Source organism: Taudactylus pleione, unplaced genomic scaffold (genome assembly GCF_031769625.1).
Source record: "Taudactylus pleione unplaced genomic scaffold, aTauple2 ptg000205l, whole genome shotgun sequence".
NCBI lineage: Eukaryota > Metazoa > Chordata > Amphibia > Anura > Myobatrachidae > Taudactylus > Taudactylus pleione.
In genome coordinates, this window is record NW_028284607.1 from 1857879 (window position 1) to 1883079 (window position 25201).

Genomic DNA, 25201 nt, shown 5'->3' on the forward strand with positions numbered 1-25201 from the left:
ACTGACTTCCATTTTTGTTTTCTGCTGTGTTAATGTCTATGCTTGCTGGCACACTGCATACCTGTAGTGATCAGTGGTGTTTGTTTGTTTTTAAAAATTGTGCTGTTTCTGCTAATAAACAAATTTTAATTTACACAGCTTAAATGTTTTGTGAATAAGGCCGTTCCTTTATGTCTTCATTTTAAGATGTTTAATGCATTGATGCAGCAGATGAGTGAGAAGCTGTAAATATGTCACGTTAATGCCCATTTTAACTGATTTACTTGTTCTACCGATGAAAGAAACTTTTATATTGCCAGGTCAGATGGGCACACACTAGGAGTCTGTAAAGTGACAAAAAAAAACCAAAGGCCAGAACCACAGATTTGACGTATTCTTTATCTGCACAGGATTAGATGTATGCTTATAATAACCAGCGGTGTTAATCCAAACTGTACAACTTGTGTGTATACATCTTCTATCTTCACTGTGGACACGACGATTGGCAAAATTAAATGCATTTAGCTGGTGAAATTACTGTGATTATTATTAAGCTATATTACAAAGTTGCAGGAATTTGCTTAGAAATTAAAGTGACTTTACACCTAAAAATCTCGATGTTCTTAAGTTTTTCAGTTTCATACCATTAAAATATCTGTTGGTAAATTTGTGATTTTTGTAATCGTTTTCTTGGATGCAAGCAGGTTGAACATCTGCCTGGAAATTTTGTGAATTTACTATACACATGATAACAAAATGAGCGCACGTAAATACTGCTATGTTGTCTAGCAGTATGGGCGGATCGTCCATTATGATCGAAGGGTCGGAACTGACCTTTTCAGATAGGTGAAGGCGTGTTCTTGCAAATATGGCGAAGCAGACCAGGATGTAAGCGAAAATATGCCTGCTACTATGCTTAACTTTTGCAACTAGTATAGGGCAAGTGCATGCTGGTGGTAATGATGACTAGTAGTAAATCCGGTGCATATTCTACCCATGATCACCACAGCATGATGTTTAAGCTTTTTTTTTTTTTTTTAACCTTTCTATTAAGTATTATGCACCCAATTTACTTCAACCCTACCTCACCCCCTAGTATTCATAGCTACGGTACTTTAAAAAAAGAGCAAGTTTCCAATGCACCCAAATTTACAGGATATGCGGTTATAGGTTCTTAATTGGAAAAAATTTGCAATATCTCCAGCACTGGAGAAGGGAATAGCAACTATCTTGGTTACAACCTGATAAAATGTGTCTGTGACTAGACTGTTCCTTAGGTTTCTAAAAGGAGGGTTGGGTACGTGATCCTGGCACTGATGATGGCGGTGGTGGAAATCTTGATGCATGTAGGTAAGTAGTCTACCTCTAACCTACCTTTTCTCGCAGCCTAACCCTCCCCTTCGTGCCTAACTTTAATCCCTAAACATAACCCTAATACTCACCGTTGGGATTCTGGAGCCTGGATTTTGACTGCTGTCGGGATTCCGGCACCGGGATTATGCCGACCACATACATCCCTTCTAGGACTGCCCTGTCCACTATATATTTCTCCTTTTAGGAGAGTAAGGGACAGTCTAGTCACAACACTGTATCACAGACACATTTCATTAGGTTATAACCAGGATTGTTTCTATACCTTCCTTCAGCGCCGAACATATTTCTCTTATTTCCTGCTACTCTATGGGGGTTTTATGTTAATCCCTTTCTCTCCTTAGGTTGCAGAAGTTAGGGTATCATATTGGGCGCCACTCAGACAACTCCCATTCCTTATAGGTTCTTAATAACTTTATTTGGCAATAAAAACTAAGTATAGCCTGGACTTTTACTTAAGGTCCATATCTGGCTTTTGGAAATGACATCCGCTCTTGATTTTGTAGATATGGGAAGCTATTGTTTAGGTATAGTTGGTGATTTTATAGTAGCATAGGGATTGATACCCTTTCCCTCCTGTCCTTGCAGCAATCTTCGCTTAGCAGTATTAATTAGTTCCTGAAAAGCCAAATGCTCAGCAAAACAGTGCTAAGTGATAATGAATTTCCCCTATGAAAAAATTGAATACAAGTTTATTTGTTCCAAGTACCTGCTGTTGTCAGGGAAAGATCTTGTCCGGACCGTCCACCATGCTCTCTGAAGCATTATCCGGGTTTTGTTATCACCCTGACTACAGTATGTCAGCTGGGTCTGCAGGAAATATGGTGGCTGGAAATGGAGTTCCCTGATGTGGAGGTGAAGAACCCATCATCTGAGGGAAGGTTGCTAGCAAGGCAGATGGTGTTTGTCATGTAGCAGCCTGATTGAACCAATGGAGATGGGTTGGAGAGACTGTAGGGAGCGTCAGGAGGTATCTGTTTGCAGCTTGCGCTCCAAGACACGACTGTCTGCACATTTGTGCACTCAGCATGAGATCAAATTTTAAGACGCACTATATTGGCAAAAAGTGTTGAACGATCAATGCAAGAGCTGGAGATTACTATACTTCTCTCCACTTACTGCACTGTTTCATCTGTCTCTAAACAGTCAACATTTAAATTGCTCACCTTTTTAATCCCTGTTTTTAATTAGAGATTAAAGTACTACGGCTAATAAAACACAGGTCACTCATGCTTCTTGAAACCACAAAGGCAAAGATTAAATCTCTGTAAACCATTAATGATCTCAGTCATTGTTACAGTAATGTACAGGTTCTCAAACTCGGTCCTCAGGATCCCAAACAGTGCATGTTTTCCAGGTCTCCTCACAGAGTTACAAGTGAAATAATTAGCTCTACCTGTGGATCTTTTAAAATGTGTTAGTGAGTAATGAATACACCTGTGCACCTGCTGGGTGACCTGCACAATGTGAACTGTGTGGGGTCCTGAGGACCGAGTTTGATAACCACTGCAGTAATGCATATTTTCTGTACATACCAGCATATACGGTTTGAAGAAAACAGACAAGCTGCAGTGCCTCTTAGTTTTCATTTTTGTGGGCTTAGAACAGGGATGGGGAACCTCAGGCCCAGGGGCCGTATAAGGCCAGCAGGATCATTTGGTCTGGCCCTCGGAGCTTATTTCTGTTTGCCTCATCTGGCTAGCATGGTGCCTAGAATGGCACCCTGCAGCCAGAATCTATACAGCAGTGTCACCTGGAGCATCCTTAGGACGCTTCAGACGGTCACACCGCTGCCCTTACAGCTCCCCAGAGCATCCTCAGGATGCTCTGGGTATTGCTGTAATCACAGGCGATTGTGGCCCCACCCCGTGTGATATCACACAGAGCGGCGTGGTCTAAACCGGGCACGCGAAAAATTTTATATTTATCAAAATGGCCCTCGGCAGAAAACCCCTTACTTAGAAGATAGAAGAATTTAACATAGACGGAACCCGCTGCTCTGACCTGTAAAAGACAGTATTGCAATGGTCTGCAGACTCGCCAGCAGCAAGGCATGAAATCCGTCTCCAGTGCCCTCCCGGTTATGTCAGGCAGGTTTATGTTTTGGTTTCCCAAATTATTATTATTATTTTTTTCAGTTTGACAAAATGTAACTATATTCTATTTCCATTAAGTTTCCCTGTGGTTTTATAAAACATTCGTATTAATGTGCGTGTATATACTGGCTGTTGTAAGATATCTACTTCATGTTTTGATGCTTCCACATGTGCCTCCTCATTTAAATGCACCACATCAACAGTAGCTCCACAAAAATGCCAGTCACCAGTGGCGGCCTTATTACTTGGCTGCCAATGCATCTTATTGCCTTCCATCATTTGTGTTGTGATACCCTCAATATACAGTACAGTGTAATATGGCAATGCTTTATAAATAAAAGATTTTAGTAATGTAAGCAGCTGTTGTGATGTTGCACTGATAATGTCAACATTTTCCTCTGGCCGTAGCCCAAAACCCTATAGACTGTAATGGTGTAACTCTCTTTACCCCACCACCTTCTCATGTGATTCATTTTTCCTTCACCAGCCTGTAAACTAATCCTACCCATTACTCTTCCTTGTTATTCACTACCAACCATCCTGCCATGTAATTTATGCTCTCCTTTCTATACATTTGTTCACCACTCCTATACTACTACTGAATTCCTATCCATGTAGTGGGTAGATGTCCCTGGTATCACACACCATTCTGCTTATCCATGTCATTCATAGGCTATGATTGTGCCAAGTGCAGTGATGACATCACCAGAGCGCTCTGCTCTCAGCCAATGGGGTGACACCCAGAGCCATCCCCTATATTCTCTGCTTGTATATGAGGGAGTGTAGCGTTGGCTGTCCTGCAGAAAATATTTCTTTCCATCTGAACATTCTTGGGAGGCACTGAAAGATTTTGGCCTGCAGAGTAAAGTAATTGACCTGCCTTTGAGAGCTGGCAGGCAGTTTTTTTTTTTGGACCCTGCATCAATGTGTGTTTTAGGCTTCTCACTGATGTATATATCTTGTAATTACTTCTGTGCTCCTGAGAAGAACTCGCTTTCTGACATGGACTCTTGTTAGTGATTCCAATCATGTAATTGTTACAGTAGTTCTGGTGTTAAAAATAGAATGTCACAATGCCTTGACATACAAAGCAAAATGTATACAACAAAGAAACCGAACACAAACTGTATGAAACTGTAATGTTTAAATATTGCTGCATGACATTGCTTCTAAGGAGCAATGATGGTAACTGCCAGTCTCATGGCCCTGAATGGTGACACACAATGTTGTCTAATTACGTATTAGTGATCTTATAGAATTTCAAGTACTAAAATTGTAGGTATAGCTTAGTACACAAATAATATTTGAGCATGTAGCCTTTAGTACAGTAATTACAATTAAATTTGGGATTAATTCAAAGCTTACCTTTTGGCTTCAAAAAAATGTTTTCAGTTCACTAGTCATAAGATGTTGCAGTGTACCTGTTTCCTCTGATAGGTTTCTTGACGGCTATAGATTATAGAATGGCTAAACCAGAAAACATGATACACTTTACCCTAGTTTTTAATCTAGGGAAAGTGTTCACTATGTTAACGGGGAGGACGGGTGTTTGTAAAATGTATTCTATTGAGCAGGTTGCTGTTATTTACATATTGATTCCTCATTAGTATTTGGCCTCTTCCACAGGAGAGATTGTAAATAGTGGGTGGTAGTGAAAATTGGCTGTTGATTTGGTGTAGTGTCTAAAGGCGCACATCCACTAGGCGATATTTATGAGCGATTGAATGATAACGATATTATTGTTCAATCGCTCATTAATCGTGCACAAATTGTGCACTATAATGTCGGAAACGACCAGTGATTCGCGCTCCATCTGGTCGTTTCCGACCTCAATCATCACCTGAACATGCTGGTCAATCTGCCGATAACAACAGATTGACCGTGTTCAGGGATGAGGGAGGGTGCCTACACTGAACGACATATCGTTCAGTGTAGGCACTGCAGGGGAAGAGGAGCGACTGTACGATTACAATGTTTTAATCGTACTGTTGTACCACTCTTTGCTAGTGGATGTGCCCCTTAAGGATACACAGGAATCAAATCTCCCTTTAACTTTTCTCTACTGTAAATAAATCTGACTAGAGTGGTCAGTACTCATAAATAAGATCCTCCATGTATTAGGTAATGGATTGCCCTCTTCACTCAATCCATTTCCAGAACATTTTACTGTGAATTGGTGCCAACTATCTATTTAAAAAAAAGGTGGCAATACCTTGCTGGCTCTGGAATAGGCAGACTGGCATTGCATTTAGGGCCTCATTCAGTAAGGGACGCAAGTGAGAGAACGCACGCACTCGGCCGCCGAGAGAATATGCTAATAAAAGCATACGCACTGCAACCACAACATAGAATATATGAACTCACCATATATATATGAACTCATGCTGGGACATATATATATATATATATATATATATATATATATATATGAACTCATATATATGCTGGGACATATATATATGAACATATATATATATATATGAACTCATGCTGGGACATATATATATATATATATATATATATATATATATATACACACACATATACACTCATGCTGGGAATTTTTGCGGATCCCAGTGAAGCTGCTACTCTCCTACAAGTACAGTATGATATGCTGACAATACTTTATGTTCTGCTGCTTATCGATGTGCTACCATGAAGTTATGAGATATGCATATTAAATTTTGATTATCATTGGAAGAAGGAGTGCTGGTCTCATCTGTACTGGGGTTTCTTGAGCCTGCTCTATAGATCTCTTTATATCTACGTTTTTGACCTTGCACCAGGATCAGTGGATTTAGTGTTGTGCGTTTTTTTCTATAGCATGAAAATATATTTATTTTTATACTTTCTATCTTTGCATAATACTCTGTAGTGCCTACCCAAACCTGTGGTGGTTGAAGTTTGAGAAGAAAAAATTACGTTGGGAGGTTCTTCTACCTATCCATCCTAACAGAGGTAGTAGAGGCTAATACAGTAGGGCCATGCATGGGATTGACATAGGGTCAAAGGTTATCAGTGATAAAAAGAAGGGCCATCTAAATAGGCTGAATGGCTCTTATCTCCAGTCAAATGTTATGTTTATTTCTGGGTACACACTGGAAAGATATATCTGTAGATCGACTGATCTGCACATATATCAGCAGATGATGGTTGTTCATACAAACTGAACAACCATCACTGCCTCTGGTCGCAAGTCTCTCCCCACCATTCTCCCCACCATTCTCTCAGCAAGTGTACGGGCAGTCGGCTGACCGCCCATACACACAGCCTGATGAGCAGATATATCTGCCATTAGATGTGCTGCACAGCCAACGCGACAGCTGGCCGACGTGCCCACAATATATCGGCCTTTCAATTGAACAGCCGATATGTCGGCCAGTGTGGACCCAGCATAAAAATTTGTTATTCGCACTCCATGATAATGGTGTGCTTGCCCGTCTTGGACTTCCTGCCATCTTTGGGAAAGTGGGGCAGCGGGGGGTGTACTATGAGAAACATAATTCATACTCCTTGATCAAGGGTTGGCCATAGCCAGGTTATTCACTAAATGCCCCCCATGGCTATGAAAGAAGCTGCTGGACTGATCAGTGCTATGTACACTCTGATTTATCACCCTCCCAGTATCTGACAAGCCTCCAGAAGGTTTGAAATCAGTGCTGTTGTGTAAGTAGTTTAGGTGGATTGTAGTTGACATTTGTTTTTTATTATGCATATGAAGCATGTGGAAATAATTCACACGCGGGACCGTTTTATAGGAACCTGTACTGCATATGTAGTAGCGTCTCTTTTTTATTTAATATGGGCCAAATGCAAAGAACATCCCCTGGAGTATTAGCTGCGGCATTCTGTCTGGGGAAACAACCTGTCTGTTTCAGCTTCACTTGCCATTTCTAGCATTTTGTCCCTGTAAATGTAGCCTCAGGTTAGTAGTTTATTCAAAGCGTGATTCACATTGGAAGCTGTCCCAGTTCTCACTTTCTGCACTGAATTCCCTATACGTATAAAGCTGTTTTGCTTTCGAGATTTAGTCCAGATCTTAATTATTTTTTTTGTTAAATATCGTAGAGCACTGCAAAAATAAATAATTATAATCCGTGTTGACAGAACGGTTAAGTGAACAGTAGACCTAAATTAGTTTTCCCTTGAAAGTAATATTTTAATTGCTCAGCCATGTAAAAGTATTTATTTTTGGAGCTTTTATTTCTATTTCTGTACATTTAGTTTATCTGGGAGGCCATCTGTTGGAGTATAGTAGTGAATCTGATCTTTTTGACTAGTGAATTGATATTTTAGTGTCATCACATAACCAGTGATTTGTTTTCTCTTAAATTACAGCTTCAGAATCTGGGAATTAATCCTGCCAACATTGGCTTCAGCACTCTGACCATGGAGTCTGATAAGTTTATCTGCATTCGGGAGAAGGTCGGAGAACAGGCTCAGGTGGTTATCATAGACATGGCAGATCCAAACACTCCACTGAGACGTCCAATATCTGCTGAGAGCGCCATTATGAATCCGGCCTCCAAAGTCATTGCTCTGAAGGGTGAGTTTCCTAAGAATTTAGAAAGTATTGTTATATGGGGCACAGTATTTATCTATGTTTATTTTGTTCAATAAAGCTAGCGACCGCACAGGCGACGGGCCGACATACCGGGCGGCCGGTACACATTAGACGATCAAGTGCCCGACCGCCCGATGTGTCGGCACCAGCTGCATCCCGCTGCATGGGGTCGTCAGTTGCATTGTCAGATTGAGCTGCATGTAGGGCCGACCTGACGATGCGACTGACAACCAAACGCGAGCGCGCATGGCCTGATATAGAGCATACACATTAGGCGATTATGGAAGTATACTGTCTATTGTATACCCAGTTTAAGTCAGAAATTCAGCAAAATGCTTGGTGATGAGCAGATAGGATGTCACTCCCTGAGCTATCTGTAAACACACACGTTTTATAAAATATAGTTGCAGAATGCAATATAAATAATTGAAACATTGCAATAGTTTTTCTTGTTACATATTGCTTTAAAACTTTCAGTAGCCAGTGTATTGGTTTTGCTAACTGTCTTCCTGCAATCATTTTATTTTGCTCTGTTAGACTCTTCTACATTGTACCCTCCAAGTACATCAAGCTCTTGGCCTTTAGACTCCTGTCTGCAGAGTGTCTGAGAGACATTGGTGCAGGATAGATGCTAAGTTGGGGAAAGTAGGATACATTTAAGGAAGACACCACTTAGAATGAAATCTTTGGCATTTACACTTGTGACATTTATGTAAATAGTTTATTCAGTGCTGACTTAATATTTACTTTATCTTTGTTTTGGTGGCTATGCAAGACCACTTAAGTCACTTTGCCTTTAAGTAAATATGAGGTAATATTCTATGTGCGACGTAGGTAGCATCGCATGGGTTATGTCTTGGATTATGTGGCGCCACACAGTGACTTTCAGTGTATAAGACAAAAGGAGTAGCCAGTACAAAATATGTCCCTGTACTGTCTAACTACTTGTCATATATATTTTGTAGTTGTTAATTCACTTTCTTTAAAAAATAATAGCGATGAAATACAAACCCTTTAAATAAAATGATAGTAGAATTAGAAATTAAGAGTAATATTGGAAATATTGCAGTAATAACGCAGACTGGCATTTTTCTTGCCACTTCATGTGTCTAATGTAGTACCGTATATAAGACCAGGGTTCCCCTCATGGCTGTACCTATGGTGGCTCAGGGAACCCATATATTTAGGTTTTCGAGTCCATTTATTGTAAAAGGAAATGTGTAATTACTGAACAATGAATTTTATTAGGAAAAGCTGTTTTAGGACTTTACCAATGCACTTTCCCCAAATTGTTGTCCTATTGTCCTTCTTTAGTCCAGGATTTCTGTAGAAGGCCCCACTTGCTGTTATTATTTGCAGCTGATGGTGATACTATTGATTTATGTTTTTGATGGTTAAGAAAGATCTAGAACTAGTGATGACATACTGTAAGCCACTGTCACTCTCCATAACCTACTGGTTCTAACTTTAGTGAGCTTCCTGCTCCAGAGTGGCCCGTTTCAGAGATGTACGCTAATGCAATCGCATCTACGGTTTTCGCCAGAACATTATGCTAATGTTTCCAAAGTTTGCCAAGCATAGGGACGCCCACTGCTGCCTTCTCATATCCGCCCAATAACGTACAACAGTGTAAACATCAGTAACATCTGTGCGAGATCGGGCAGCCATGTAGCAAGTCTGACCAGCCGCAAACACTGCAGCTCTCATGACAATGCTGCGTAGGAGATCGCAGTAGCTAATTTATGCTCGGCCATTAAACAGTGTTTAAACACCCTGCATTTGTCTAGCCATCCCCCCCTCCCCCTGCATTGCGTAGGCCTCTAGTTCCTATTTCTTATGCTGGGTAAACGATATGTCGCCTGTTCCAGCTAATCGAAGCAACATTTCGGGCACATCGGCCACTGTGTACCCACTATATCACTGACTATGCGTGCTTCTGCGCGTCTTCAGCGTCACCGCCCGTCGGACCTGCACGCAGAACCAACGGTGGCATCATTAGCGAGGGCCATGCTGCTGAATGCAGCATGGCCCCCGCCGTTGCTCTGTCGCTGCCGGCATTGTCAAGTGTGTATGCACTGGCCGATGCCTACACTCCGCTAGGTCCCGCCGCTAACTAGGTCAGGACACATCACATATCGTATAGTGTGTACCGGCCTTTAGCCTTCCAGTGAATAGGAACCCAGCTTTCCAGTACCTGAGCCGCTGTACAAATTGCTGGCCTAATAAATAATCCAGCTATCATGATTTTAGTTGAATCTCTGATTGCAAATAATATATGGGAGCTTGACCAGGGAAAGACTGAGAATTATCAGACCTTGTTTTGGGCTTAAGGAAGTTTCTGGTTCGGCAAAAGGACCAGATTATGGGTGTGCAAATGATGAGTATTCATTTTGGTAAAAAACACTTAAAGATTGTTGATACATAGGCATACTACATACTGCACTCATTCCTCCTTATTTAACTCATCACTTTATTTTATAGGGGCACATATTAATCGGTTGGAGGCTTCCAAGTCTCCATGTTGCCTCAAAGGCTTACTTAAAGCATACTGATTACTTTATAATTGACTGTAACATAATTATTTTAGATATAGTCCATTTGGCTGCTGGTAATATGTGAGGAATAAACATCTTCCTATGCGCATTTAACATCTGGCAGACTTCACAAATATAAATAACTTTATTTCCACCTAAATAAATATATATATATACATTTTTTTTTTTGTTTTATTTATTCCATTATTTTAGAAATAAAATGATAGTATTATAGAGCGTCCTGTACTGTTTCAGTTTTGACCTTCAGTCACCTCTGAAATTCTATGTGCTGCAGAAATGTATAATGTCATGGAACGCTTCAGTGACTTCTTACAGTATTAATGTACTGTATAGGTTAGAGGAACCTTGTATATATAAACATTGTATACTGCTTCAATGTTATTAAGCAAAGGTGAGACAAATGCTTCAAATTACGTGTTATACAGATATCATGGAAGATACACGTGTGGAGAGTTTACAAATTACCCAAATAAATGTTGACAGTCTTTTTTCTTTTTTTTTCTATTGCAATTTTTCTAGTTTCTTGCTAATTTCTTCTGTTTTAAAAGCCTTACATTTAATTTATGGTATGAAAGAGGTTATATTGTGTTTTTTTGTTTGTTTGTTTGTTTGTTTTTTTTAAGCTTTGCTCATTACTTTTTATGTAATTTAATATTCTGATTTATAACCATGTTGTAACTCATATAAAGATTGTCTGGCACAAGACACTGAAAACTGTGTGTAAGCGATCACAGCACAAAATAGCCATTGGTAATATTTTGTTTTATTTGATTTTAACATGCTGTCAAGTTGTGTCTTTTGTACCTTGAACATAAGTATAATAAACTGACAATGTAATTACGAGTATTCTATGGTGACTTTATACAGCCCCAAATTACATGATCATTGTAAGGGATTTCTTAGAAAACAAAACTTTTCTCTTCTTGTTTTTGTTAGACCATGTGAAAGGCCTTTTATTAATGTTTCTATAGCTGCTAGGGTTAAGGTTTCCGAGGGTGCTGGGACATAGATTTGAGGTTTTGTAATGACTGGAAGGAGCATTATTTCATCCGGGACACTAGGTCAGATGTTTCACTGACTATGCTCATGTGGAATGTTGGAATCCCATTCTCTTCAATGATGCTCTCTCCTAAAAAGGTTTCAGCTATTTGTTAGTGTGCTGTGTGTTTTCCTGTATAATGTATTCACTCTTAGTAAGTGTATCTAAACCAAACTATCACCATGATTGCTGATTAGTAACTATGTAAATAAAGGAAACATTTTATGTACAATAAAGAGTTTAATATTTATTATCGGGGTAGTAGTTATTGATCCATCTCCTGAAGCCTCCCCACCTAGTTTTAATCTGCTTTTGTTTTACTAATTCACAGGTTTGCAAAGTGCACTTGTCACCTGCTGACAGTGGAAGAGCTCATTCCATTGACTGATCTTATATTTACAAGACTGCACGCTTGCTATTGATCCACTAGGAACTAGTGGTATTTCTTTGTGCCTCGTGCCTCAGTAAGCTAGTCCCAAGTGAATTAATAGGGGGAAGTCAATTGTTTTCGCCCACTGCTGATAGTGCTGTGCACCCGACAGAGCAAATTGTTGTTATATTCGGGCGCGTACAGCCACGGGAGTACAAGTTTCATGCTCGCAGCCCCCCGGGCAGGCGAGCATAAATGGGCAATAAACCGGCACTTTGGGCACCCAAACGGGAGTTTGATAAAACAATTAAATTTCCCCCATTTTGCTGTATGTTGGATCAGGCCACAAGATAACTCTCTCCAGTGTGTTCGGTGATGGGTACACTGTAATTCTGGCTGTGCATTGCTCATCCTTCTGCTTCTCAATATATAACTTTGTGCTTATCCTTTTTTGCCTTCTATTACATTTTTTTTACTTATGCTTTCTTTTGTTTTTCTTCCTGCTTTCTCTTCCCAACAGACGGTGAGTTGATACTTTGTCCTGTCTCTCTTGACTTGTCTTTATACAGGTTACGCTTTTAAAAATTATTATTTTTTTTGTTTCATTGTATTTATCCTGAATAGCCAGCACTCTGGAATTTAGCATACAGAACTGAATCTTCTCAATTTATTATGCACTCTGTCTAGTAATGAAATAAGGTCATACTTTCAGGAAAGATAAAGGGACCGTATTAACATTTTGTGGCTTAATAGTCTAGTAAACTACCTACTAATCATCATTCTAGCTATTTATTCTAAAATAATTGCTTGTTTTCCCGTCTCCACACTTACTTGCCTAAATCCATTATGCGTTAGTGCCGCTACCTCTCCAAGGGGATCCTCTCTGGCAGAGTCCATCCTCCCTAATAGCATCCTAACCAATGCACAGAGAATGGAAGAATGTGTATGTTTTTTTTCTTTTATTAAATTATTTTTTACTGACTTTTATAGGTAATGTACAGGAAAGAAACATATAAAAACAGAAGGCAATACAATGCAGCAGTGAGACAAACCAGACCCAAAGCCGGGTACACATTAAACAATGTGTGTACCCAGCGACCGCAGATGCGACAGAACAATATATGGCGTACACACTCCACAATCTAGGGTACGACCGCCCGATATGTTGTTCCCCCGCCGCATCCACAACCATGGTGTCGTTCCTCAAATCTACAGATTGGCCGCACTGCTGCCAGATCTGAAAATGCGACGAGCGGCTGCACACAATAGTGCATACACACTGGACAATGTGGGCGAATTGTTGTTCCGATCCATCGGAAATTGACAAATTGTCCAAAATATCGTCTAATGTGTACCCAGCTTAACAAGTTATACAAATCGCAAGTGTTGTAAGTAGAACATAATTACAGAGACCCTATCGACATTGCTAATCTTAAACCAATATCTGTACAGTATAGTAAATGTGTAACAGCAGGGCAAGTCCCCAACAGTCTACCTATAGGCTGTCAACAGGCGTTTCAGCCGAACCCCTCCCAAATCTCGACGTATACCAGAAAGTCCTTAATGGAGGTATGTTTTAGATGTAGTATTGAATTCTTCTGGCAATAGAATGTGCCCAGTGTTACCCTGCTGATGTATTCCGCAATATAAGCAAAGTTCTGGGAATCTTCTCACACAAACAGCCAAGTGTTGCATACATTTCTTCTGACTGTACCAACTCCACCCAAATAATATTCACAACCACCCACTTGTGTGTTTCCTAGTTCACTTTGATTAACTCCTAAACTGCTGTCAGTAAGTAGGCCTTTCCAGCATTGTGATGTGACATTTTCCCAACTTTCATAGCCATGGCCAATAATCAAGCACCTGAGGCATGTGTAACAAATTGTCATTATGATAGGACTTATGTGGGAATCTGCTTCATGGGAAATTCATGACCACAAATGAGACCTACAGACGTGTATGCTTATGTGTACTTGTTACTGTGATCATTTGTCTTTGTTCACGTCTGTTACTTTGTACAGCACTACTAACTTGACATTTCGTACTTGGCTCGATGTATATGTAATTTTACCCATGGTTTCTCTACCAAAAATATTATTCAACTGCTATAAATCCACATCTGTTTCCTAAATTTTTCTTCATTCATATGAGTGTTACTGGAATTGATGTAAAGTAGCCCCCTTTTTTTTTTTTTTTTTTTTTTTTACCGTGTTTTTTGCTTTCATTGTTTAAGTTATAAAAAAAAAAAGCCTAGGTTCATCCAGTCTGCTAAGTTTGAGCATTATTTGCTGCCCTGTGCCGTAGGCTGCTTTCTTCTTTAGTGGCAGATTCAATTATAGTGGCATGCTTCAGCACCTCGCCGCTAAAACAATCTGTCCCTTAGGGCCCATATCAACGAGTTTTATCATTCACAACAAGTGATAACTCGTTGCGTACGATAAATGGTGCTCCAGCAAATCAGCTCCCAACTGTCACCTGTTTGAAAAATGACAGTTGGCAGCTGATTGGCTGGAGCACCAATTATCGTACGCAATGAGTTTTATCACTCGATGTAAATGATAAAACTCGTTGATAAATGCGACCCTTAAGGCCGTTACACACTAGACTATGTCTAGTATGTACCGACATCGTCAGCGATGGGAGCCGGCATCTGGAAGTGCATACACACTTGCCGATGCCGGGAGCGACAGCGTGGGCCATGCTGCATTCGGCAGCATGGCTCCCGCTAATGATATCACCTGACCTGCATGCAGGTCCAACAGGCGATGTTACTGAGGGAGCATGCATCATCAGCAACACTAGACGATGTGCCCTATATGTTGCTCGGATCTGCCGGATCGGAGCAACATATAGTCTAGTGTGTACCTGGCATTAGTCTTCTAAGCACTGTATGTCAGTCTGGCAACTAAATGTCCATCCTCAGCAATATTACCTGAAGATTTGTTTAACTGTAGGAAACTTCTATCAGTACCAAGGATCATAATCTCATATTAAGATGTCATAAGTAGCAGCGGAAAATAGAAAGTGTCAGATTCAAGTCTTTCATTATATGGTTTTGCCTACTGTATTGGAGGCCCAGATGTCATCAGAAACCACCTTTTTAAAAAGGCAAACACACCAGTATTTTCACATTGAGTAATGTTTTCAAAGGGACTAAATAAAACTGTTCTTAGTGCCAATTACTGAAAACCATGGCTGCCTACTATCCATGTTCATGACTGACACCAAAACAATTGGCATGCCTGTGCATTATTTTATTGGATAATATTTGGCCATGCCCACAGATCTCGTCAACCAATGACCTCCATGTGTATGCAATCTTCTGCCAGTCATGTCACTTTGAATTTAGGGCCTGATTCATTACCAATCACAACTGGGATTACGCACGCAAACTCACGATTGTTGCATTCTGCGGCCACTGCAGTCGGGACTGCGACCGCAGTGACTATGCAGACCCATTGCAGAGTGACAGGAAATGCCGTTTGTGGGTGGTGTCGGGGAGGTGGTCAGCGAAACGCAGACGTGCCAGTGCTTTTGAACTCCATTGCAGGGGCGTGCTTATATTATCCACTGCGATGCCGTACGCAGCCTGAAGACACATAGCGTACGATGAAGTTTGCAATTCCTGAGCAAGGTAAGAGCTTGTGCAAGTGTGTGTGAGGCTGTGGTGGTACTAGATTGTACCTTATCTTGTGCTGTGACGGCATAGCTTTCGCAATAGATTAGCATACTTTCGCGATTAGACTGCGTGCGTAATCGCTATTGCAATCGCAGTTGCGTACCTCACTGAATCAGGCCCTTAGGCTGAGTATTAGGACTAGCTTGTGTGAAGCTAGCATGTATGTTGCAAGCGGTGTAATTAGTTTTTTCTTTATTATCATCATTCACTTTGCTCTGACTGTAGTTCTAAAAGCTAACAATTCACAGTAAGTTATTTCAATTAAAGGGGTTTGTATACATAAGCTTGTCATAGTTGACTGACGAGAGTACATGATCATGTGAGTGTTGCACATTTTCATGTGAAGCCGCCTTTTTACCAGTTATGTCCTAATGATGCCAGTTCTCCCAGACAAAAAATGTATTATTTGTATTGGCTGGCCGCATCATTCCAACTCTGTCTGCCATGGTTTGTTGTAATGTATTAGTCTATGTAGCTGGTTTTGAAAGCCCAGGCAGTTGGCTGGTCTCTCCTACAGAGAACTGTATAAATTGCACATTCATTTAATGTTCCTGAACGAAGGAAAAAAACAAAACAAACTAAAATATTTGCAAGATTTTTTGTTTTGTTATGTTTTTTTGTCAAGTGTTTTGAGGAAAATAGGTTGGTACATCTTTTGAAAATAAAGAAAGTGGGTCACAAATAAATCTCTCCTCTCTTTGTTTGTCTATGCGTGTCTCGCTCTCGCTTGCTTTCTTTCTCTTTCACTCTCGCTTGCTTTCTTTCTCTTTCGCTCTCGCTTGCTTTCTTTCTCTTTTGCTCTTGCGTGCTTTCTTTCTCTTTTACTCTTGCTTGCTTTCTTTCTCGCTTACTTTCTTTCTCGCTTGCTTTCTCTTTCTCGCTTGCTTTCTCTTTCTCGCTTGCTTTCTCTTTCTCGCTTGCTTTCTCTTTCCCCCATAAATTCTCTCTACCACCATTTTCCTATGAGGTGGTTCAGTTAGAAATCCACACCTTACCATAATATCTGAGCTAGGTATTGATGTGCCCAGCCACCCTCACCACTCTGCATACAAAAAAAAAGACTTTTTACAAGTGATCATTGTCTCAGCACAATTCTTGAAGGCTTTATACATTTGCTATTCATGCTGAGAATAGCATGGAGCTTGCACCATGTGAACCTACCCACTCCTTTCAGTTGGACGAGTGGGTGTACAGAGCACTGTACAGCTTTGGTTTGTGCCATGTTGGTGTTTTTTATAAATTCTCTTATGGGAGAACTGGAGAAGTTTATTTTGGCCATCAGTCTATACTCCACTTGTTTCTAAAATGTAATATAGGGCCTGATTCACAGATAAGTGGCTTTCTTGAAGGAGGCATCTGAAGGAAAAAAACTCCGGCATCTCATTTCCCATGCCTGCGTCCGAAGAAGCAGGATTGGATCAAGATCGGCATTCAGAGTAAGCCTAATACACTAGTACGACCAGCATAAGATAAGATTCATCATACGACTCCCTTGCAGTCCCTAACGCACTTTGGACACACGATGTACATACGATATCACGTTACGATCGATCGTGTGCCTGCTCGAAAACTGATCATCATTCTTCAAAATGTCACTGAAATGACAGTGGTCAGATGCACGATGCATAGCATGGTGAAAAATACGGCACTATCAGCATATGAATGCGACGGATCATATGGGCTGCACATCTGATCATACAACACGTTTTAGGAGCTGCGGGAGCGCGCATCGGATCGTATCCTACTTAAAAAAATACATGATTTCTACACGATTCATCTTGCAACGTGTTGAAAATCGGGCAATCGGCCCGAAATCATGCTAGTGTATGGCCAGCATTAGCTTATTCAGAATGGCCACCTCCTGCCCGCTTGTGAGGCCAGTAAATCTGCCTCAGAATATGCAGACACTGACCTCAGCACTCCCAGAAAATGGTGCCCACACGCCCCGTTTTCTCTAAATACAGACAGCACCGCCCTGTCCTTACCCACAAATGGCAGCAGCTTGTCAGTCATACTGCGACTTGAGATCGTTTCTGGCGGCATCGCAGGACCTGTCGTGCACATGCGCAGAATGGGTCATGTGCCTGCGCAGTCTTCCTGCCATTGGAGATTCACGCAAACCATCGGGTTTGCATACATCTCTGAATTGGGCCCATAGTATTTCCCAAAACAAAAATGAACATTGGTTGGTAAAGTGGACTGCAGAAGAGGCCATGTTCTATCTCAGAAGACCATTGTTTATAGAGACCACCTGCCATGCTATAAGTTAGAAGAGTTTTCCAGCTGTCAGGTGGAAATGACCCATCCACCACCTCATAGTGGAAATCACCCTGTCTGTTAATAGAAGGTGAATTTCATGGTGCTTGGATCCTTTTCCATGAATGGAAAAGCGCATTTGAAATTAAGCAGACACCATGTGTTCCTTATGTGCATGGTGAAATTGCAGATATTGCACTGCTTCCAGGGTTGAAACCATATTCTCCACCACCTTCATTTAGTATTGAATGGTAGTCCTTGTGATAGTCCGAAATGGGTAATCTGAAGGGAGCAAACCTTGTCCTGTGAAAGCAATACTCTCTGAACCACTATATCAAATGGAGTTCTAGAAACACCATGGAAGTCAACAGGGTCAGCATCAATTTGTGCCTGTTCATAATCCAGCAAAGTGAGCTGCATAGTAAGGTGGACATGTAAATTGCCAGCCCCCGGGAGCTGGCCTTTACAGCAATATCATTCAGATATAGAACACCGTATTTCTGCCATAGAAGCTGTGGTTTCGGTGAAGACTTGTGGAGTGAATTACAGAACAAAAATGGAAAGTGAGGGTACTGGAAAGCAAAGTAGAGGTAGTGTTGGTTCAGAGTATAAGCATAGCTTGTCTTGAACTAAAGGTTCACTCAAACTGTGTCACAGTGGTGATTTATCTTCAATATACGGCAGATACTTTCAGTCCTCAGGCCATGAGTAGGGAGGTTAGCATTCTGCAATGCACACTGCTGTTCCTTGTGACCTCCCCCTTGTAAGTCCAAGAACTCCTTGGATGTGGTGCTTTATCTGTGAGTAAATGAGTTCTGGCATTTGGAAACCCAGTATTTCTTTTTACAAGGACCCATAGGGAGGGTTATAGAGCCTCTTCACAGATGATCTCATACTGGGTCAGGTTAGTAATCTGGCTGCTCTATTCTGTGGCTGAACTGTTGGCACACTCAACAAGGGTGGGTAGGCCTTTCTTGGAAGGTACGTGGTGACAATAGACCAGGTTTGTAGAGCGACCACTTGGTCTTCCCTGCATAATTGTTTATTAAAAATTTAGCAAAACCATACAGACCCACCCAGAAATGTGTTCTCTTCTACTTCTAATCTGTTGCTTTCCTTGTCTCCTTACTAGACTAGTTGTAAATTGAAGATTAGCAGGGAGGTTTTAGGAAGGCTGGAGAGTCTTAGTTGTACTGTGCCCTACCTTCTAGGATTCAAATATAACCCACAATTGTATGTCTGGTAGAACACACTTACAGCATTGGCAAAGGGATTTACCCATGAGTACAAATATTGTAACTCACTGTTTATAGAAATTATTTTACATTAGTACATACAGAATCTGTATGAAATAACTGCGGCTGAATAGCCTTCTGTACAAATCCCGATGCCGGAAGCTTGAACGATGAAGGTCCCGACAGGGGTGGTAATTATAGTTTCCCTACCATTCTGTCCCAACCAACGCTATTCTTCACTCTTTGGTGCCTAACCCTAACCCCCCCTAGTATCTAACCCTAAGTTCCCCCCCCCCTGGTGGTGCCTAACCCTAACCCCCCCTTACCACAACCCTTAACGTAACACCCCCGGGGGGTACCTTACCTTAACCCCCATCCACGTAGCCTGACCCTATCTTTCCCTGGGGGGGTGCCTAACCCTAATCTCCCCCCAGGGGTGCCTAAACCCACCCCCCCCCCCAAATACCGGGGAAACTGCAATACTTACCGAGGTCCGGACGTTCGGGATGCCGACACCGGTATCCTGATCTCCTCCAGGATATCGGCATTGGCATTTTGCTGTGCGGCAGGATTGCGGTGCCGGTATTTCGGCAATTTAAATACGTCCCGTATATACATATGCTAAATTTAGTTGTGTATTTTAATATAATCCACCATGTATATTATGACACATTTTTTCAGTTTTGTGGTGTTTGTGGCAGTGTATATTAAGGTATGTTTTGTGTTTTTGTTATTTCTGAAAGTCTTGTGACATGACTGGCTGGAAACCCCCCTCCCCAGCCCACACCATGACCACAATTGAAATAGTAATATAATTGCTACTAGTGCTGCATGTTCTTCTCAGTATCACAAATGAAATGATTAGCACCAACTGTGGATCTTTTCACATGTATCAGCCAGTAATAAATAACCTGTGCACCAACTAGGAGATCTGGAAAACATACACTGTTAGAGTTGCACTGCTATAGAGCCCAATATGTACATATACAGTATGTCCAGGGCAGTGCTAGGTTCTTCTGCTGCTCCTCCAGGCTCCCGGACTTGCTCCAATAGTCTGGAATGGTGCCCACATCTAAAATAAATACGTTCAGCTCAGGCAGGATGGCCTACTGACGCATCTAATGGCTTACTGTGATCACTGGTCTTGAATATGCTGGAATTATTACACACAAATTTACAACACACTATTTATGATGCATATTATTAAAGCTGGATAAGTGCTAATTATGCCTTCTTCATGGACTGGCCACACTCACTCTAATATCAAGCATTTGTAAACCCCCATCTGGAAATCCTGCGTTTGCCACTGATACTACCCCCCACCTAGCTACTTCTTAATGCTACCCGGCTGGCAAAATTTTCTGGGGTGAACCCTGGTGCTATAGCAACTCAAGACACTGAGGGGATAATTCAATTATTTTGAGCGCCTGTAGCTCCTGTCTAAAGTAATCCTGAGCTATTCAATTGTTTTAGCCGCCCAGCCGCGAGGTTGCACTTACCACAAATTTCTGCTCACACCCTCCTGAGGTGCGAGCAGAGATCTGCCTTAAGTAGGGCTATGGGGTTGAGATCGCAAGTGCCAGGTGCGCATTAACTGTAGCCCTTATCACTGGAGAAGCAGCGTTACATGGCTAAACCTGTGCATTTGGGTGCAAGAATGCTAATGTCGCATACCGCATGGGGCTGCTCACCCCAAACAATTGAATAGCTCCTGTCACTTTAGACTTTAGCTACGGGCACCAAAAACAAATGAATCGCTCTTTAAATGTTTATACCCTATCAAGCATATGTTATCTATAACTGTCATTGGTTTTGCAGGTCCACCAAATATGTTTCATGCACAGCATGAGCTCATTGCTATTTTCCAATAACACATCTCCTCTGGGTATGGGTGTATAGCTAATATGTTTCATGTACTGAACTGGTCTTAACTGTTTAGTACAAATTATTTAGTACAAGTGATTTCTGTTTGCATATAACGTATTAACATATACACACATACTTATATTTGTCTGACGGTATGACCTTGCTCTTGGGGTGCCAAAAATACAAAGTTGCTGAACTCATTAAGGAAAATTGCCATTCACTGCCCAATTTTAATATATTTCCTTTAGAAACCCCCGTTTTTGTACTTCTTTTTATGTTGTTGCTGTAGCATTGTTAAAATGCCTTAGCAGTTTTACATTTTTCAGCAGTTTTTAAATAGTCAGCTTTGTGCTTACTAAGAGTTGGAATTAATTGCCCTGTCCTGAGTTGTGGGGGATGTCTAGTTTGTAGTATGGAGTCACTCAGCAGGTGAAGTTTGGCTGGGACCTGTTGCTGCACTGCTTGAAATGCAGGGTCTCTCTTGTGCCTGCTGTTTGTTGGGACCGAGCCACATTCCATGGAGTACTCTTAGTTGAAAGTCTTTTCAAGTTTAGAAGACCTGCAGGGAAGTGCTGCTTGGATTAATTCTTTATGCAACCTACAGCTTCATGTGATGTAGCTTAGTGCCAAAAGGCATTCAGTGTATAGTGAAGTCAAAATATGCAATAAGCATTAAGAACAGGCATTTACTGAAATTGAATGAACTTTAGAGGACAACTGAACTCAAAATGCACATTTTGCAGGCGTAGAATGTGTTAATGTGGTGTTTTTAGTTTTACTCTTAACATTCCAATGTTTTCTGGGAGTCTCCCCAATCAGACAGCTGTCGGGCAATGCCCACAAGCCTGCTGTTATAGCAGAGAAATGTATAATATGCAGCATGTCTGAACCTTTCTCATAGCAAAAAGCCATTCTACTAACATTTCCTGTTTCTAAGGAGACTGCAAGTTAGCCTCTTTACCTCACATATTCCACCCTCTTTCAGTCCTGAACATGAAAACAACTGACAGCATAGGGTTTTGACAGACAGCATCCTGGTGGTTATTCACTCTACTATCAGGTATATTAACTATCCCTGAGATATGTTCAGTGGTAACCTTTTTATTTGAAAAATAGTGTATATAATAAACGTGTGTATGTATGTGTATATATGTATTTGTGTGTGTGTGTATATATAATGTGTATATGTTTATAAACGTGTCTGAATATTTAGATTCAAATATTTATTTTATATATGTACGTGTATGTGTGTTTGTATATGTGTGTGTGTATATGTATGTATATATATATATATATATATAATGTGTGTGTGCGTAACTTACATCTGTATGTGTGTGATCTATAAATATCTCAGTCCAAAGTCACCATCATATGCATAAATCATCCACTGGAGCGCAAATCCTCCAAATAGGTAACAGCAGGCACAATTGCAATTAAATTCAAAAGCGAGCACTTGCCAGTCTTTTAGTGAAGACAGAGGGAGTCTAAGACGGTGTAAGTCACAGGCAAGACGTTACAGTAATGTTGACCTCACAAGTGTCCAGTAGAACGTAGAATGACCTGTGCACCAAACCAGCACTGGTTTATATACCCCCTGATGACATAACCATTCTATCCTGTTTCAATTAAATAAAATCATTGTTGCGTACCCCGCATGGCTGAATATCATATTTAAGTACCCATAACTGAGCAACGTCCATGATAGGTACCTTGTTAAATAGAAACCCCACTGTTTTAGATGGTAAATTCTGGTAATATCTGACATGCGTTCCACTGTAGAAAGCACGCTGGTATGTAAAAAAAAAAAAAGAAATGTTTTTTTTAGAAGTCATCCTGGATGTGAAATGTAAATATATTTATATTACAGAAAGCACACCTTAACCTGTGTTATTACTGTGAATTGGTCTTCTGCAGCCAGTGGTACTGACTGCTGGCATTCTAAGACATGTGATTCTGTCATCTTCATGGACCATTCTCATGCTCGCTGTGTGACTGAGTTTAGACCATCTCAAAAAATAAAAAATTGGATCTTAAAGCTTTCATGGTGCATTTTCTCATATTCTAGCTGGAAAAACTCTTCAGATCTTTAACATTGAAATGAAGAGCAAGATGAAGGCTCACACAATGTCAGAGGAAGTCCTCTTTTGGAAATGGATATCAGTCAATACTGTTGCTCTGGTGACGGAGACAGCGGTTTACCATTGGAGCATGGAGGGGGACTCCCAGCCACAGAAAATGTTTGATCGCCATGCAAGTCTTGCTGGCTGCCAAATCATCAATTACAGGACAGATGAGCAACAGAAGTGGCTTCTTCTAATTGGCATCTCTGCACAGGTATTCAGAGGTGTCCTGTATGGATGGTTTTACATGTTTTGCTTGGGGAAAAAAAATATTTAGACAACGGTAGGGCAACAATAAATATTGGATGCACATTGTCTTGTATTGTTTTGACATGACGGTAATATGAAGTTTTTTAGTTACACAGTTGGGTATGGAGGAAAAAAAGGAATTTTTTAAATTGCGTTTTTAGGTGTTTTCTGATAACAAATAATTACACCAATGATAATTAATATATGTATAAGTATAATGATGACCACACAAATTGGACTGCATAATATATATATGGCTTTTCCGTCAGTATTTTACCATGTGCTTTATGCATTAGTGGTTGATCTTTTTCTTTAAATTGACAACAATAATCAATTGTCCTAGGGAAATACAGAATTTTCTCTAGGATTTTCATTTTTTTTAAAAATATATTTCCAAATGACCTAATTGACAGTCATGTTACTGATCAGATCGAAATTTTGTGTCTGGACAGTTTACCAGCTCATCACACATCTGCTTGAAAAGTGGAATAGTAGAAAATATAAATATATGCGTTTGTGGTCCCAAAATGACGTCGATGCCTGAAGTTGATTTTGAAATCAACAGGGTCATTAGTAGGCATCTTAGTAAATGCTTTGGAAGATGACCGCTATCAGACTCGGATGGATCTCTGTGCACAGAGTTGTTGCATACAGCGCATGTGTAGATGCACATTTTTGGGTTTGTCTGCCCTGTTCTGAGTCTGAAGGAACTTGGCCAGATCTATCTTTCCATAAAATGCAACTCTAACCCTAACCCTAATGCCATTGCATGGAACTGGCCTGACATGTGGGTGTGTATGTAAAGCTCTGTGTCATTCTGAGTCATGCGTATGGGGAGGAGAAGCCTGTATCAGACGTCTCTTGCGCAAGTACCGTTAATAATGATGATGTTTGTGGTGGTTGGTGTCAAATGAACGGGCAGCATGGCTTTTTGCTTGCAGCCACGTGGATCCCCGCATTAGCCCTAGGAATCTCGCATAAATAAGTAAATCTGACTTTCACGGTTGCCCGCAACCACAGCCACTTGACCCAAGTGGGAAAGTTCTTGATTGGCTTTGCCTGTTAGATGCCGTTGTTTTTAGCCATATTTGACAATTCTTTCTGTCTAATATCTGAATTCTATAGGAAAAAGTTGTTTTCAGTGTTTACTTTTGTGTTTTCCTTCCCACTTCTTTACGTTCCTCTTCTAGCAAAGCCGTGTGGTTGGCGCAATGCAGCTGTATTCTGTGGATAGGAAAGTCTCTCAGCCGATAGAGGGACATGCCGCAGCTTTTGCCGAATTTAAGATTGAAAGAAATTCAAAACCTTCAACTCTCTTCTGCTTTGCTGTGCGTGGTCAGGCTGGTGGCAAAGTAAGTGACCAGCAGTGCTACTCTGCATGCAATTAGCATAATTATTCTGGTATCAAGGCTCGTCCACCAACAGACCCTTTCTTTATATACTCCTTATTGTAAATATGTGTGCCTTGTCTCCTGAAACATGAGTGAAATGTGTGATATCTGCAAGGCTTACACCTATGGGATACTCTGCTTTGTTTCTCTGATGGTTGATGCTCAGTGGTACTGTACGGGTACCAGTATTATCAACTAGAGTAGCTCATTCTGTATATTCTCATTTTTAGTAATGATACCATAAGCCAAATGTGTATGTCTCCGTCATTGTTGCAGTCATCCTGTACTATGATGACAGTGGGGGAGGGTGTGGGTCATAGCTTTGCACGGTCTAGTATTACTGCAGTTATAGATAATTGGTTCAAGTGTTTTTTCTTTTTTTTTTTTAACAAATGTTTATCAGTGGTATAACAAGTTAATACAGTAGT

The 25201-nt window shown here is 40.8% G+C and overlaps 1 protein-coding gene across 1 annotated transcript in view; it reads left to right on the plus strand.

Annotated features, from left to right (window-relative positions):
* The window catches only part of LOC148517944 (clathrin heavy chain 1-like), a 90911-nt gene that overhangs the window by 1827 nt on the left and 63883 nt on the right, over positions 1-25201 (plus strand). The window contains exons 2-4 of the mRNA XM_088477835.1: positions 7785-7992; positions 23079-23347; positions 24573-24734. Of these exons, the coding sequence (XP_088333961.1) occupies positions 7785-7992; positions 23079-23347; positions 24573-24734 (639 nt within the window). The remainder of the gene's footprint in view (positions 1-7784; positions 7993-23078; positions 23348-24572; positions 24735-25201) is intronic.